Source organism: Artibeus jamaicensis, unplaced genomic scaffold (assembly GCF_021234435.1).
Source record: "Artibeus jamaicensis isolate MK-2021 breed Jamaican fruit bat unplaced genomic scaffold, CSHL_Jam_final scaffold_474, whole genome shotgun sequence".
Taxonomy (NCBI): domain Eukaryota; kingdom Metazoa; phylum Chordata; class Mammalia; order Chiroptera; family Phyllostomidae; genus Artibeus; species Artibeus jamaicensis.
The window spans coordinates 39,329,544-39,346,331 of record NW_026522046.1 but is presented as its reverse complement, the minus strand read 5'-3'; the positions used below and the strand labels follow the sequence as shown (position 1 = coordinate 39,346,331).

At 49.1% G+C, this 16,788-nt stretch overlaps 1 protein-coding gene across 1 annotated transcript; it reads right to left on the bottom strand.

The window, feature by feature from the left end:
- Positions 1-1,185: 1,185 nt before the first annotated feature.
- Positions 1,186-7,925, bottom strand: S100B (S100 calcium binding protein B). The gene is made up of 3 exons (XM_037158170.2): positions 7,693-7,925; positions 4,890-5,028; positions 1,186-2,453 (listed from the first exon to the last, which is right to left on the bottom strand). Exons 2-3 carry the CDS (start codon positions 5,025-5,027, stop codon positions 2,313-2,315), a joined length of 279 nt encoding a protein of 92 aa, XP_037014065.1. The 5' UTR covers position 5,028; positions 7,693-7,925; the 3' UTR covers positions 1,186-2,312.
- Between the last annotated feature and the right edge of the window lie 8,863 nt (positions 7,926-16,788).

The window sequence follows — 16,788 nt, the reverse complement described above, 5'->3', positions numbered from 1 at the left end:
TGGCTGTGCCGTGCTGAGCAACAGCGTCTCTCCCGCGCGGGATGGTGGCCCCGGAGGTCTACTCACACAGGAGTCCTCCTGAACAGCTCCCAAACTGGCTCCCATCTCTCCACCCGACCCTCATCTTTTCAGAGATGTCGCCCCCGCTTCCGCCCTCCTGCTGGAAAGCCCTGGAGCGTTCCCCGACCTAGTGATTAGGCCGAGCTGCTTTGGCCCCTTACCCTCAGCCGCCCCAACGCCGTGGGCCCCCACTCCCTGATGTGCACGCCCAGCACTCCCCTGGCTGCGTCCTGTGCACACCGCGGTAGGCTTCTCAGGAACAGCGCGAGGGGCTCCTGCAGTGCAGGGTTTGCATTTGCCCTAGGGTGCTGGTGCGGGTGCTGGTGCGGGTGCTGGTGCGGGTGCTGGTGCTGCTGCACCTGTTGAGCCAGAGGCTGTCTGGGGGGCCGTAGGGGACAGATCAGCCCCGTGCGGCCGCGGAGCTAGAGTCTTCCCGGAGGGGCAGCTCGCTCAGTCCAGCCACGTCCCTCGGGGTGGGGGGTGGTCTTCTGAAATGACAACAACCACCCAGCCTTCTCTATTGGGTCCGCGGCCAGGATCGAGTGTCCAACAGGGGCCACTGATAACGCGGAACCAAACCCGCCAGAGAGCAGTGACAACACCCCACACATCCCGCTAGAAGAACGCGGGACCGGAGCCTGGGGGGCGGAGCCCGGCCTGCAGCAGAGCGGAGGATCCCGGGGAGTTTGGCTCATTGTGGACCGTGCCCCGGGCCCGTCATTACAGTCACAAATCCGCTCAGACCAATCGCAACTTCCCTGCATAGCTATTGGCCCAGGGAAGGTTACGTAACGCCAACCTGACCGGAAGTTCTGACCACTGCGGGCGGGCGGAAAAAGGGGAGGAGTTGTGGTCCAACGTCGCGCTCTCTTCTCACGTCTGCTTCTCCACGCCCCACCCCTCCCCTGCCCCGCCTCGCCACGCCCCCTATTGCTGTCCCTCCTCGCCCACGGACCCTACAGGCTTCTCATCCCGCCCGGTCCCTTCGCGCCCCGCCCTAATCTAAATGTTCCCCGACCTCCGACCTTCACACCCGCCCTGGCAACTGCAGCACTGAGGAAAGCCGGCCCTCCTGCACTTGACTCCTCTTTCCAGTTTTGCAGGTACGTATTTCGCTTTTATTTCGTGTTTAACGGCTACGGAGACTTGTCGCAGTGCTTTTATTTAATGCAAATACAAGCGATCAGGTTTAATGAAGCTGTGTCCTTAAATAAAACAGAAAAAGAGGTGGGTAGTATTAATTTGAATTTTCCTGAAAGTGATTTTTAAAATTAGTAAGTTGATTATTTGAGACTCGATTTATTTGAATTCGTGGGTGCAAAAACATAAAGTTCAGCTTTCCAAACACACCAACTTTACGAGCAGCACAAACAAGTCAGGAACGACATTCACCAACAGACCAGACACGTCAGCAGTAACCCATCATTTCACAGACAGGGAAGGAGCTGAAGAGACGAAATTACTTGCAGTGCACTTATCTCCACAGAGGCTCATCTGAAACCTTGGTCCTGAACCCAACCATCCTCCTGCAAAACCCATGTGGCACAGATCCATCCAGGTGTGAGCCCATCACAATTCCACTGAATGTGGAATATGTAGCATTTTGATTCTCAGTTTTGATTAGTCTCAGTACTTGCTGGTTTATAAGACATTTTTCCATTTAGAACTGTTAGCATTAAATATCTACTGAGTAATCACAGCTCACCATAGCAAAAGGGATTTAAATGAGCCAGGCTTTGCAGGCTAGTGGGACAGCATTGTCACACCATCCAACTGCGCTAGGTTCCGTTTGCACTGCTGATGAATGAATTAAAGAAACGGCAGCCTATTCAAAGGGTGGACAGAGCTTTGTAGTTTCACATGTAGTGGAGACTTAAGGAAACCACAAGTACCCGGTCTTTTTTTGGTAGTCAGTTTTGTTTTTTCTGGGGTAGGATTCTATGCAGCTGTAACAGTCAGTATAGCACAGGCTTTGTGACTGAGAACTGACTTTCCTACATGGCATTACCAGGAGTCCCTGGGACCAGTCAGTTAGCACGTATGCCTAACAAAGCGGAAGTAATGATAGGGACCGGTAAAGACAGCCCTTGGAAAGAGGTTTTCAATTTTTCATTCACAAAGTAAATCAAGCTTCCTAATTGCTACAACAGGGCCAAAAAGCTCAGCTCCTACTAGCCTGCAAGCCCTTTCTCTCTGTTTCCTTGTGCGACCTTCACCTCTGTTACAGGAACAGCTCAACTGCTTTCTCTAGTTCATTCATGTTCAAAGAACTCATGGCAGGCAGTGGTAACCATGGCAATGAAGGCCATAAATTCCTGGAAGTCACATTCGCCATCTCCGTCGTTGTCCAGTGTTTCCATGACTTTGTCCACAACCTCCTGCTCTTTGATTTCCTACGAGAGATCAGTCACCCAGCTAGTTTTTAAATGAAATTTAAGGCCATCAAAACATGATTAAAAGTTGGCTGGTTTTAAAAATCCATATCAGAAACCACCTAAGGGGTAAAATACAAAATACTGGAAAGACTTATGCTGTGACCCGGGTGGGGACTTTTGGTGGGGGATCTGTGCCTTCTCTGCATCACTTCAGCTCCAGTGGGACTGGCTACTTGTAGAGCCTGAATGTAACGACCCGGGTCTGAAATCCTGCAGGTTGTTACTGCTACACTTCAAACAAAACACCGGGAAAACAACAATAGCATCTCAGTCAGCTGGAGCATTTTAAAGCAAATGTCTTGAAAGAAAAAATGAACTTTTGGCTCCCTAATTTTTTTAGTTTCTATGTGTGGAAGTTCCTAAAGTGAGGGCTTCCATAGACTTTTGTTTTTTGAAAATGGTTTGTTTGTTTGTTTGCTGAAGTAACTCTTGGGAGCATGCCTTAAATTTGTTAACCTTATGTGTTCTTTTTGCCACTTGAGTTGCTTTCTAGGTGTCATGGGACTTTTCCCGACAGTTCTGCCTGACACAGAAGCCGGGTGAACGGTTACAAAGTCTCTGAGGAACAAACACGGTTCAGGGCTCTGACCGTGGTGGAGAAAATGTGGCAATGAGCATCGATGCGGGTTGTTTAGAGTGACCAGTCTCCAGAGCAGCATTGCTGGGCCCGAAGAAGTCAGTGGCTTCTGCAGTCTAGAACCTGTGAAAGACTGAGATTCCGGTGGGGGTTGGGTGGGACCTAAAGCATTGGCCAAAAGATGGATGGCAGCAGGGTGTTATTGCAGTTACATTATAGGTTTACCTCCAAACCAAAATTACCCCGATAAAACCAGGCCAACAGATGTTCAAGATACCTTGGTATACTACTCTTGAATTACTTATCTTTTATAAGTTGAGGTTACTGCATGGTGAGCTTTTTCTATCTTTTAAAATAATAATAGCAGTTACTGGTTAACTATATGAGCTTTCTCTATATGTTAAGCACTTTAAAAACACTGTTATTTCATCTTTACAACAAGCCTTTTTACAGAAGAAACTGGGACTCTGATTGTTAGGTTAGAAGGCAGAATTGGTGGGACTGGATAACTAACAGCTGTGAGTGATGAAGCTGCCACCAGGACATGAATGCCTGAGAAACCAGTCCTGGAACCCGAAGGGATGCCTCCCCAACCCCACCTCAAGCCTGCAGATCACTTCTTGTGCTCTGCTGGTGCCATTCACAGCACTGGAGTATTTGGGTGGGAGTGGGCCAGGAGACCCCAGCAAACCTGCAGACTGTGGGTGCTGCCCTGCTGCTGGAGCCTGGGGCTTGCCCCACACTGAGAGGCTCAGCTGGCTGGGAGGGTAGCTCCCTGTCACCGCCGGGTGCTCTGGCATCTTCCCCGGAATTAGCTCCTGGTCACACATTAGTGTGCTGGTTCATTGGCTGGCCTGTTCCCCTCTGTGTGATTAGTCACTTCAGTGACCTTGGTTCTGGGTGCTAAGGGAAGGGCAGGTACCAGGTAGATTGCAGTTCATTGCCTTGAGGCACAAGACTGATGTGCAGTAGAGACTATGGGTGGCTGATCCAAGGGCAGGCACCAATGGGCAGGGAAGCGAATCCTGGGTGTGGTGTCTGGACATCCTTTCACCACAGGCCAGAGTGGGGCCTGCTCGGGGAAGGAGGACTCACCAGGAGCCCTCAGGCAGCTTCCCAAGTTAGGGTCCTAACCTGGAGCCCATTCCTCCCCAGCGTCCCTTATCCCATGAAGCACCTGACAAGCCCTCCCCCAGCCCCAGGCCTCCAATGGGGGCAGGGCCCTCACGCCCTTGGTCTGGAAGGCTGTGGCCCTTCACTGATGGCCAAGCCTGGGTGCCTCAGGAGCAGAGGCCACATTTTTGGAGCTGTGTCTCCCAGTATTGAACTTGAGAGTGGTCAGGGAATGTCTGCTGAGTGAACAGCATCTTCCTCGCCATGGGGGATGTGAAACATCTAGCTAAGCTAAAGTAACCCTTTTCTCCAAAACACAAGCTCATCTTTAACATCTTTCTTATAGCACCATGGTCCATGAAAAGTCATGAGTCTGTTTTCCATCCATTCTGCCATCTTTGCTGTGAAGCCTTAGACATTTCACAAAAAGCCAGCACTGTTTGGAATGTGAACTTTTGCCTTTGAGAGCAGTTTTTCCTTGATGCTCCTACTATACACGGGGCAAATTAAAATGAAGACAACGGGGCCCAGCTAAGCTAGCCTCCATAATGTGGGTTTGGTGTGCGCACAGTTCTCAGAAGTTGCCTAGGAGTCCTGAAATAGACCTGGAATCACCTTCGTGACCATTTAGAGGAGAAAAGCACGGTGGTTTTTCAGTGGAGAGGAGAATGCATAAACAGTCCATTTGAAAAAGCAAGACTTACCTCCAAAAAATGGGAAAGTTCGTTGTTGATGAGCTCCTTGAGTTCGGATTTCTTCAGCTTGTGCTTGTCGCCCTCCCTTCCGGAATACTGGTGGAAAACGTCAATGAGGGCCACCACGGCCTTCTCCAGCTCAGACATCCTAGGGGTCCGCAGAGGAGAGATGCCTTCTCATGCTTTTTGCCTTGTGTTACACAGAACAGTTAACATGTTACCTGTGCAGACCTTGAGCCAGAGGAGGGGGCCGGGCCAGCCTTGGTGCATCTCCCTGGTCGGGCTTAGACCAGGGCATTCTGGGAACTTGCTGGGCTGTCACCGTCCTCTCATCCACCTTTTAGAGTGGATGCTCTTCCCCGGTCCCTTCTCTGTTCCTGTCTGCCACCTTGACAAGTCCCCAGGCCCTCTGGCTTCTCTGGTTGGGTTTGGCTAACGGGGAACTTCAACAGAAATGTGGAGGCAGAGCAGGAGGGAGTGCTGGGGTTGACCCCTGCCTCCCCCTGGGGCCACCCTGTGCCCTGGCAGGGCTCCCCGTCAGCAACAGAACAGGCGAGCAGAGGGGCAGCTGCAAGCTGTTAGATGCAGTCAGAAAGAGGTAAGGTGACGAGGGGCCACATGAGGGCACAAACACCAGTAGTATTTTTGTACTCTCTCGATAAACGATTGGAAGACAGGAGACCCCCATTCATTCAGCAGCACGTACATGTTACTAAGAACAAATGTAGTATGAGAAGTGCAGGTCCTTCCAAAAGATTTCAAGGATCATAAAACAGGAATTTGCTTTCCTTTGAATTAATATATACATTTGACTCATTTTAAATACAAATCTTTACTGGAAAAATAAGTTGTGGTAGATTTGCCACAGTTTCTTTTTTGAAAAGGAAGATCAGTGAAAAGTGCACTGACAGACCAGAAGCAAAAAACGTATTTTCAGGTTATAAATTAAGCTGGTTCCGCTATGGGAATGGATGTGGCGGCACCACCGCCAGGTACTGACTTAGTGACTTAGTCCTGATGGAGGCGCTGCCTCAGGCGAATGGTGGGGGTATCGATCCTTCTCCCCCAAGTGTTCCCGAGCAGTCGTCAAAGTCAAACACGCTCAGCTCCCCTGCACGTGCACCTGACGCCAGGGCCTGCGCACCAGACAAATACCTGCGCCGTCCCGGGGGTCACAGCGCATTTCACGAAGGGCAGTTTTCAGTTGTTTCACAAAACCGAGACGCGCAGGAGAAATTTACCAACTTTTGACCTTGAATTCTTATAAAAAATCCTAGCACTATAATAGTTTTAAAAAATACAAGAATTACATCAAATTGTTGAAAAATCATTCCCATATCACATCTTCGAGATAACTTGGAGTAAAACATTTAAAATTTTATTTATTTCCGCCTCCCTAAGGCCAGAGAGTTGAGGATGTTTGTCTTGGCCTGATCTCTGCGGGAGTCATGCTATTGGTTATCAGCATGCTTCGCTTTGCTCTGAAGTCCTTAATAATTGGCGAAATCAGATGTAGATAGAACAATTCAGGTGGATTAAAATCTTTAACATTTCCTACTTTCTTATCCTTTGTACTCAAGTTTCAATTATTGATTTTTTTTTTTAAGAAATAAAACAAGCCCTGGCCAGGTAGCTCAGCTGCTCAGAACATCATTCCATTGTGCCAAGGGTGCTGGCTAATGGCAGGTCAGGGCATAAACAAGAACCAACCAATAAATGCATAAATAAGTGGAATGACAAATTGATGTCTCCCTCTCTCTTTTTCTCTCTTCCCTTTCTCTCAAATCAATTTTTAAAAAAGAAACAAAACAAAAAAACCCATAACTTTTACATTATCCTGATGCCTCTCAAAGTCCATGATGATTTGGGGAAGAGGAAGGTAAATTTATTTTTGTGCAAAAATATGACTAGTGAGTTTTTAAGAGAAGAGACATAAAACATTCTATATATGTTTAAAAACTCCATAAAATGTGATTTTCTTCATAGCCATACTACAAGTTAGTTAAAACAAGTTTCCTGTTAAATTCTTCCCTTTGACGAAGAAACCATTGATAGTTTCAAGCTTATCTTTTAAGAGAAATAGAAATCAAATATCCGTGTTTCCTGTTCATTCCGTGAATGTTATTCCTGCATCAATCAGCCTCTTCCTCCTGCGTTAATCTCTATATATCAAAAATGAGAGATTTTGGGCTTTCACTTCTTAGGACACATCACACATGATGTGACAGTCCCCTGAGAAATAATAAGACTGATGACGGTTAAACCCACCATAAACCCTGATTTCTTTGACCCGATTTATAATTCACTTGCAAAGCCCTCTCAGTTGCCATGGGATTTCTGAGTGGTGTCCAGAGGACCCTGACATTCCCCCTTGAGAGGAACTGGAACAGTGAGAGGCCGGCACACGCCTGGGGCCAAGACAGGTGCAAGGAAGAGAGAAAACACGTATCTGTAAGATGAAGCTAAACTAGCATCAGGTTGCTGCCATCCTCAGTCCTGAAGAAGCAGAACCGTCTTCTTCGAAGAGGAAGAGTCAATATTTGTGGTACTTCTGGGGAAATGTCAGCAATCACCTCTGAGCCCCAGATGGCGGTTTTCTCTGATTTATGGTAATAAAAACATAGGCAAAGTGACCCTCTAGCTGCCACAGGTTAAGGCAGTCGTGTCTCCGATGCAGTAGTAAGATCCACTGCAGCACTTTAGAAATGCTGCAATGATCCTAAAGGATCTTTTTAAACGACCGCCCAGCTCTCCAACCCACCCTCTGCGTCCCCTGCCCCCTCCCCCCAAAAAGCAGGGCTCTCCCCCTCACGTTGTGATCTTGGTCTCTCTTCGTGGTCACCTCCTGGCTGCTGCGTCCTGTGTGGCAGGAGAGGTGGGCAGGGGCCGCCTTTTATCCCTTCCTCTGGGCGTGGGCCCCTTGTGCAGTCCCACTGCAGGCCCAGGCGGCCAATGGATGCTGAGGGCAGAGTGGCGGTGGCTGGGGCAGCCAGGCCAGCACACAGAGCTGCATTGACCGAGCTGCCACCCGGGGCCTGTGCTCCGGCCAAGAAAGAAAACGGCCTGTGGGGCAGGAAGTGAGGAGTCAGCTTTTTGTGCTATTTTTAATTTATACATGAATATTAATGTTCTTCTAAAAGCAAGGTTGGGGGTGGGAAGAGTAGAGAGCCGGATTAATTGATTCAAACAAAGCAAATGTTCAGCCAAGAACGCGGAGCGTCCAAGTGCAGGCTGGCCCATGCTGTTCTCCAGTGGAGAGGCCGGGGGCTCCCTCCTGTCTCCAGCTCCCCTGGTGTGGCCCCCAGCAGCAGGCAGGATGCCCATGGACATCTGTACCCTGAGCTAAGCAGGGCTGCCTTGAGAAGCTGCTGCGCCTGCCCGGCACCTGCAAGGACTGAGCTGTCTGGTAAAAAACTACTTGATGCTTTTCGGGGGAAGCCCTTGTTTAATGTGCTTGAGGGCACCAGCCGCGCCTTCCCCAAGGACGAATGCTTGCGGACTTTCACACCTGGACGGTGCCCTGAGACCCGTCCCGCCCGAGCGCTCTTATCTGCAGACCGACAGGTCCTGGGCCTCACCGAGACTGAGGCCGCACAGCGGCCACAGGAAAGCCAGGCCCAGCTGCCCTCCCTCTTGTCCTCTGTGGCACCTGACCTGAGATGTTTCCAAGCAGAGACCCAAAAGGCAGGCAGGCATTCCCTCAGACAATTATTCAACAAACATCGGCTCCAAAGTCATCAAAAGGTGCCAGAACCAGAATCAGGGCCCTTCCAGCTGAGGTTCACTGTGGCCATGGAAGGACCCAACACACAAAGATGTCTGTGGATGCAGTGGCTTTGTTGTCTGTCATCTGTTTTACTGGGGACTTGTCTGTTCAGTACCCAGAGCGTGGCCTGGAAACAGCACGGGGCTGTGAGCCTTGGGACCTGCGTTGTCCCGGTCTGGACCCCTGGCCTGGTTCTTACAACCAGCAGCTGTGGAAGGGGAAATGAGAGCCCGGTTTACGCGTGGGTCTGCAGGGTGTGCTGGTGCCAGCCCCAAACGGACAGATGCAGCACTGGGGGCCCACTGAAGGCGGCCCTGCCAATGTGGTGAAGGGAGGTCCCGTCGGGGGCTGAACTTGGGGCAGCATGTCTGAAGCTGGAAGTGGCCAGTATACGGACGTGTATTAATTCAGGAGAGGCTCCTAATATTTGGTCCACAATTTGGAAGGAACAGGGTTGGGAACTTGGCTCTGGGAGAGCCACGTAGATGGACCTCTGAAAGAACACAGTGTGAATACACCGTGTTCCCCTTGAAGCCCATGAACAGGCTCATGCTGCAGAAGAGGCCCTGGATTGTCAGGTGGAAAGTGACAGGCCCTCTGGGTGTCAGACCTAGACAGTACCCTAAATGTGTCTTGTCCAAGTACTCTGTTCAGCCGGCTCTGACTGCCACCAGTCCAGGGCTTGCTCAGTGTGTCCATTAGTGAAGTGACCAAGTGGCTGGCTTGGATGTGCGCATGTGCTCAGCATCGTGGCCTTCCCTCACCAAAGCTGACCTGGCTGCTGCTGCTGTTGCTGCTGCTGCTCCTGCTGCTGCTGCTGCTGTTGGGCGCCTGAGCTGCCAGCAGCCCGGACCGGTGTCGAGTCCTGTGGTGACCTGCCAGACGCCTGGTGGCAGGCTGGTTTCACTGGACCTCCTCCATCATAGAAGGGGCAGAGAGCTGTCCTCACTGGAGTAGACATATATTCTGGATATGGATTTGACTTCCCTGTCTCTCCTGCTTCTGCTGGCACTGGTATCCATGATATCACAAAGGCCTTGTCCGCTGGAATGGCCTTCTGGACAACGTGGCATGTGATCAGGAAATTCATTCCAAACAAAGGAAGTGCAGTGATGGACTCATGCCCGTGAAATGAAGTGGTTTTATCCCACGTGCCATAACTCAGAAGTGGCAGACCCGCTTGAAAGGTAGAATGGGAGGCAACCTCCTGAAAGGGCGGGTTCTGCATCACAGGATACAATACACGCTTCAAACCAGGGGCCATAGTGTGGTGTCGTGTCCCCACAGCCACAACGCCCCTTTCATGGGTACGTCTGCAGAAGTCTCGTTTCTTGTCAGGGCACTTTGGGATGGTTTGGAGAGCTTGGTCTCCAGAGGGCGTGGTCCCACTGAACTGCCACCGGGCCACTTTGGGCTCCTTATGCCTCTGAACCAACGGGCAAAAAAAGGGTTAATCTGCTGGCTTCAGTGATTGATCCCAGTCACCAAGGGGGATGTTGGGTTTCTGCAACACAATGGAGGCCAGGGGGGTTATGGTGCCCGATGGCATCTGGGAAATCGGGGCATCTCTTACCACTTTCATGACCAATGGTAAAGGTTTATGAACACAGCAGCAACCCAAAAACAGAAACCCAGCAAGACTATTGAAAACTTGGGGCCTTCCGAAATGGAGCTCTGGGTGACTCTGCCCACTGAGGGCAAAGAAGGTCCGGGAGGGACAGCTGAGGGAGGCAGCCTCCATGTTGCCGACCTGCAGCCTAGCTGCCTGTCACATAAGCGGGGGCTGTAGTGGCTATGCACGTGCTTTGCTTATTATATGCATGTGTTTTTCACTAACCATTTTCTTCTCCCCAGTTTTTATCTTATAAACAAACAGTTGGAGGCTGGCATTTCAGTTTAACCTTCAGATAACTGAATTTTCAGTGGAATCATCACTGAATTTGAGGAGTAGATACAGTGATGGGTGCATGACTGTTGGGGCTGTGTCTCTTCTCATTTGGCGATGAACTTTTTCACTTGTCACAAAGATGGCTGTGTCTTTTTAGGGAGAGATATTGCATTATTTAGTTGTTGTAAGGCAGTCCAAGCGTGTGTAGGATGTTGCTCATGGATGCTGGGTGGCCGAGGGTGGATGGTGCCCCTGTAGATTCATTGCCTCGGGTCTGCTTCTCTGCTTCACCATCCGCACAGTGCTCACCGACTGGACTCTCTGATCGCAGCTCCTAACAGTGACCGTGATGTGAAGTTTTGTAGTGAGGGTATTAAGAGGGGCCGGGGGCTTCCTTCCATGGTTTGCTTTGTCTCGCTCCTTCTTCACAGTCCTTCACAGCATCTGGTGGTGCTCTGCTCCAGCCACATGTCTAGAGAGGGCAGCACTTGGCGACCTTGCAGCCTGGCCTGGGCCCAGTGGCCATGTCACCCTGGTTCTCCCGACATGGGCACAGCATGCTCCAGAACTTGCCTTCACACCGGCTCCCCACGCTGTCTGCATGTCCACCCACGAGCCACAGCATGCCTGTGCCCTGGGAGGGTTGTTTCTCATGACCTTCCTGGTGTGGTCACTGCAAAGCCCAGGCTCCCATTCACAGTGGCGCCCCACCCCCAGCCTGGGCTCACCTGGGCTCTCCAGGGTTGTGTCAAGAACTGGGAAGGGCTGCACTTTAACCCTGCCTGCAACCTAAGCAGTTGGCCTGTTCTCATTTCACCAATGCTGGCAGAAGGCGTGAAGTTCCCGGGCCAAAGTTTACTCGCAGAACCAGGGGCCAGAGCTGCTCTTTTGAGTTGGTTCCCCTAGTCCCAGGCTGCGAGGCAGATGGGCCTGGACGAGGGTGTGCACGTGAGGGGCCTGTGTCCCAGGAGGGCATGCTGGTGGGGAGGGCTGTGGCTTCCACACCTTCGTCCTCCTTTCTCAGGATCGCTACCTGCCCCAGCCTTGAGCACTGGCCTGCAGAAAGCGTGGCAGGCGCCTGGCCTTCCCCGCGTCCCCTGGGCAGTAATGAGTGGGACACCAGGGCCATGGTGGTGGCCTGTCCCAGCAGGCCTTCCTACCACACCCAGCTGTGGACCAGCTCTGACGTGCACAGACAGTGGACTTCTCCAAATGCACCATGAAGCCCAGGCTTGGCAGGGGCGGGGGGGCTTCTAAGTCTGTTTCTTCCTGGGTTATTCTCTCTCAGCCACAGTCTGCCCTTTAGGTTTCTCCACGTAGTTACTGTCCTGTTCCAGTTTCATAATGCTTTATGTTAAACTTGCCCTGGTCAAATTACTAGGTGATTGGACCCAGACTGACACATTAGGCAACAACAACAACAAAATAAAAGGGTTTATTATAATTTTTTTCCTATTCTTCTGTTAGTCTAAAATGATTTCAAAAGAAAAAATTTAGCCCTTGCTGGGCCGCTCAGTTGGCTCAGGCTGGAGCACTGACCTGTAACCAAAAGGCTGTGGTTTCAGTTCCTGGTCAGGGCCCGCACCTGGACAGCGGGTTCGAGCCCCGGTCGGGGTGCGCAGGGAAGTAGCCTCTTAGTGTTTCTCTCTCACACCAGTGCTTCTGTCTCTCTCACCCTGCCTCTCTCTCTAAAGCCAGTAAAAAAAAATAAATATCCTTGGGGGAGGATTAAAAAATAAGTTTAAAAATTAAAAAAATACTATATGAAAAATGTAAACTTAGCAGAAACAAAATGGAAAAAATCAACAGTGCTGATGCTGAAATCTAGTTATTTTTTTGAATATATAAAATCCCCAAACTGATGTACTATGGTTTTTAATTATTTATTTATTTATTATTATTATTATTTTACCCAGCAGACCACTCTCAACGCCAAATGTGTGAGTTTTTTCTTCCCAACGATGCATTTTCCTGCCCAGCAGGCTGTGCTACAATCCAGTGCAATCCTGACGTTCCTGGCTTGTACCTGGAGTTCCTGCCGCCCCCACAGGTTAAGGGCTCAGTCCCACAAGACCACCCCCAATTCGGACATTGATTGCAAGTCTTCGGCCACATGTACTTCTGATTGTTTGCCTGTAAATTTGAGGCCTCCCGTGACCCCCTCCTCAGGTTCAGTAATTTGCTAGAACGGCTCACAGAACTCAGGGAAACAATTTGCTGTTACAGGTTTATTATAAAGACTATAACTCAGGAACAGCCAAATGGACCAGATACGTAGGGCGAGGTGGGGGGGGGAGGGGCGGAGCGTCCGTGCTCTCCCGGCACATGGCTTTTCCAGCACCTCCACCAGATGTGCCAACCTGGAAGTTCTCTGAACCCCAACCTTTTGGGGCTTTAGGGATGTTCCATTACATAGGCACAACAGATTCAACCACCGGCCAACGTGAGGAACTCATCTGAGTGGGGGTGAGGCTGCAAGGTCCAATCCCCTAATGGGAAGGTTGGTTTCCCTGGCGACCAGACCCCATCCTGAAGCTCTTCAGCGGCCTACAGAGTCACCTCATTACTATAGTCTCAGGTCCCTTGAAAGGGGCTCATCGAGAGTAGTGCAAGGTGCTCCTCCACCCCACCACCCAGGGAATCACAGAGCTTTAGAAGCTGTGTGCCAGGAGCCAGGACCGAGACAAACGGTCTATTTCTTCTTGTATCACAGTATCACATGATGTAATAAGCCATTGTAAATATGAAGAGCCCACACAGAAAAGGCATATGTACTGTTGCCCGAATAAGAAGAAACTGTAGGGAGACAGAAAACCAAGAGGTTGGTTGTTGGGTAGCGATCGCCCCCTGGCGGTGTGTGAGCCTTGAATAAAGGTGCCTACTGTGCTTGACCCTGGACCGACGACTCTGGCCTTGCTGTCTCTGCAGCCAAGAGCCATCTGCTTGGTTAGTGTTCATGGCCCTATTGAGAAATGCCCAGCATTTCCATCTGCAAAATGGGATAACTGGGAGGAGGTGACAGAAGCTCAGACCCCACCATGCCTAGGCCACAGTGGCTTGTGTGAACCAATGGTAAACGTCTGCCGAGGGGCTGGCTCCAGGGAGGGGTCCAGCGTTGGACATGGTAAGGAAGGAGTCCACTTCCCAGGCAGGAGTGCCTTCTCCATCCGGGCACTGGGCACAAAGCTTCTGCCGAGTTCTTCTCCCATGGCTTAGAGGCTCCTTCTCTCTGCTGCCCGTCCTTCACTCACTCAGCAAACCTGCAGCGCCAGTCGATTCAGTTAGCAGACCAAGGCCTCCTCGCTGGGTCTGTTCATAGGGCAGGAGGAGTCATTTTGGCTTGAGTTTTCCAGGAGGAAAAGGCCTTGGGTAGCAACATTGTTCTCTGCATAAAAGACAGTGCCATCCGCCACCAAGCTGCTCACGAGGTTGGTTACAGTGACCCATGCCCACTGGGAGAAAAGGACGCCTGTGTTCTAAACTGACGTGGGAGAAGGAACAAAGACTTATGTTGTAGTAATTGCAAGGGTGGAGGTGATGACAATTAATTGCCTTTCCTGATCTAAAAAAGGCTGCTATCAGCCACAGGTGGCCAGGGGCCAGGGCTCAAGGGTGGAGTCATGGGGCTGGGTTCAAATCCTGCCTCTGTGGGGAGAACTTTAGCAAACGACTTCACCTTTTTTAGCCTCAGTGAGTGCAGGAAAGCAGTGCCCCTCAGAGAACTGTTGGAGGAGTAAATGAAGTTTTGCACACACACAACTGTGTACGAAAGGTGTAACATACTCAATTAGTGCTCATTATTGTCCAAAAGGTACTGTTTTTGTCTATCAGAAGAGTCTGGACCTGTCAGGTGAACTCCTGGGACAGAAGACCGGCCAAGCCAAGCTGAGCACAGGACAGAGATTTCTCTCTGAGCAAGCGTGGGAGGGGCCCCGGTGCAGCGTGAACTCACTGGCTACTTTAGGACACTCTGAGTCCAGGAGGCCCCCGTTTGGCAAGTTGTGGTAGCGTATCTGGATTTCGTGAGTATCATGTTTTATTATTTTTATATCACATCAAATTCCATGAATGCATTTGGTTTCTAAGCAGTCGTCCCAGAAGCGCTGCCCGCTTTCAGGAGGGCAGCCCAGCGTGAGCAGAGCTGCTGGGGTTTGCTTTGGATCCATGGCAACGTTAGGGCCAGTGGGAAACAACGGGGCTTTTGTTTTTGTTTTTGAACTTCTTCTTCTTCTTTTTTTAACTTTGAGAAGGAACTGGAGCTGGGAGCACAGCGAGCACACTCTCCTCAGCCTTGCTTTGTGTGTGTGAGGCTTCTTGCCCAGGGAACTGCGTCTCCATGAAGTGTGACAGGAAGCACTGAACCGATGCCAGGGAAGGGCATCGAAAGGAAAGTCACGTTTTCCCCTCTGGTGGAACTGTCGCAAGCATTTATTTGAGTATATTTTTTTATAACTTTTAAGTACTCTAGGAACTTTGCCATAAAATCATGCCAGGTTTAAAAGTTTAAAAAAATCAGTATGTTAGCCTCTTTGGTTTTTTACTCGGTGGGAACATGTTTTAATTTACTGTGGTCCTCAAACGTTTTTATACCTTTGTCCCCTGGTGGGCCCAGAATGGTATTCAACTGCATTAAGCTAAAGGAACAAACAAAGAAACAAAAACCCTAATCAGTTGATTATTAAAGTTATTTAACTAATAAGGATTCATATACCTTGATTTAGAAAATGTTTCTGTGAGACAGAATCATCTCCAACAAGAATTATCCAGGAGGTGGGAATGACTTAATTATTTTGAGATTTAAATAATGTACCAAAGAAAATAGAGAATATGAAAGATAAGGACAAAATCGAAGCCAAACTCCCAGTAGTATATAATTTTATGTCTTTCTGATAGTTATCCCTTTTATTTATTTATTTATTTGTTTATTTATTTATTTATTTATTGCCTTACTTTCCTCATTGTGCTGCCCAGGATTTGCTATTGTTGTGTATTGGTTTGTTATGATTTCAAATCTACTTGTAATGGCTTAAGTGATGTTGTTTTGATGCAAGGGCAAATTTATTTACATGGGGGGTGTTGCGTCAGGATGATGTCATCAAAATTATTGCACTTATTGATATGGACACATGGTGGAGCAACTATGACATAATGACCATTTAAACTTGACCACCGAGAGTCTATGAGGACTTACCCAGAGTGCTCAGTCAGGCAAAGCTGATCTAAATAGCTCTCTGAAGACCTTGGGCCAGGCTACTCTCTGCCAGCAGTGATGAAAACTGTGCAGTGGCCCACGAAGACCACCTTGCCTGTCAACCTGGCACCTTGGTTCCACTAGCATCGTGCTCTGGGGACAAGGGACTTTCAATAAGTGCTGGCAGCTGGACATCGGCTATTGGTTGGCTGGCTAAGCTGACTTTTCTGAGAACCAACTCAACTCATAGAAAGGTCCACCTCGACTAAATTTGGACTTAAATTTCTTTCATCTCCTCTGTGCCTGGAATCTGTCGTTGGTTTGGAGTATACTTGTATTTCTGTATTGGCTTATTAAAAGATATTATCCTGTATGACATTGGCTTAGGAGATATTATGTTATTTCCAGCAGAGAATTTATGTTAAATAAATTACTGGCAAAGACACTCTCAGTCTCTGAGCATAATTTTGCTGTGAACAAACACCTATAAAATGTTGAATAGAAGTAGTGAAAGTGGATACGTATGCCTTGTTTCTAATCTAATTTTTTTTTTAAGATTTTATTTATTTACTTTTAGAGAGTGGGGAAAGGGGAGAAAGAGAGGGAGAGAAACATTAATGTGTGGTTGCCTCTTGCACACCCCATACTGGGGGCCTAGCCCGCAACCCAGGCATGTGCCCTGACTGGGAATCAAACCGGCAAACTTTGGTTCATAGGCCAGTGCTTAATCCACTGAGCTACACCAGCCAGGGCTCTAATATAAATTTTCAATGTAACATCAAGTATGATTTTAGTGATAGGGTTTTTGTTTGATGCCTTTTAATGGATAGGTGTTCTTATCAAATCCTTTTTATTTATTGAAAATGATTAAAATTTTTTTGTCCTTTATTCTGTTAATATGGTGAATTACATTAATTTTCTCAGTATATATTGTTGGGATTGATTTACTAATGTTTTGTTAAGGGTTTTTGCATCTGTTTTTATGAGATATATTAGTCTGCAATTTTTTCTTGTATGGCAGGTATTTGTGTTAAAATTATGTTTGCTTCATAAGACAAATTGG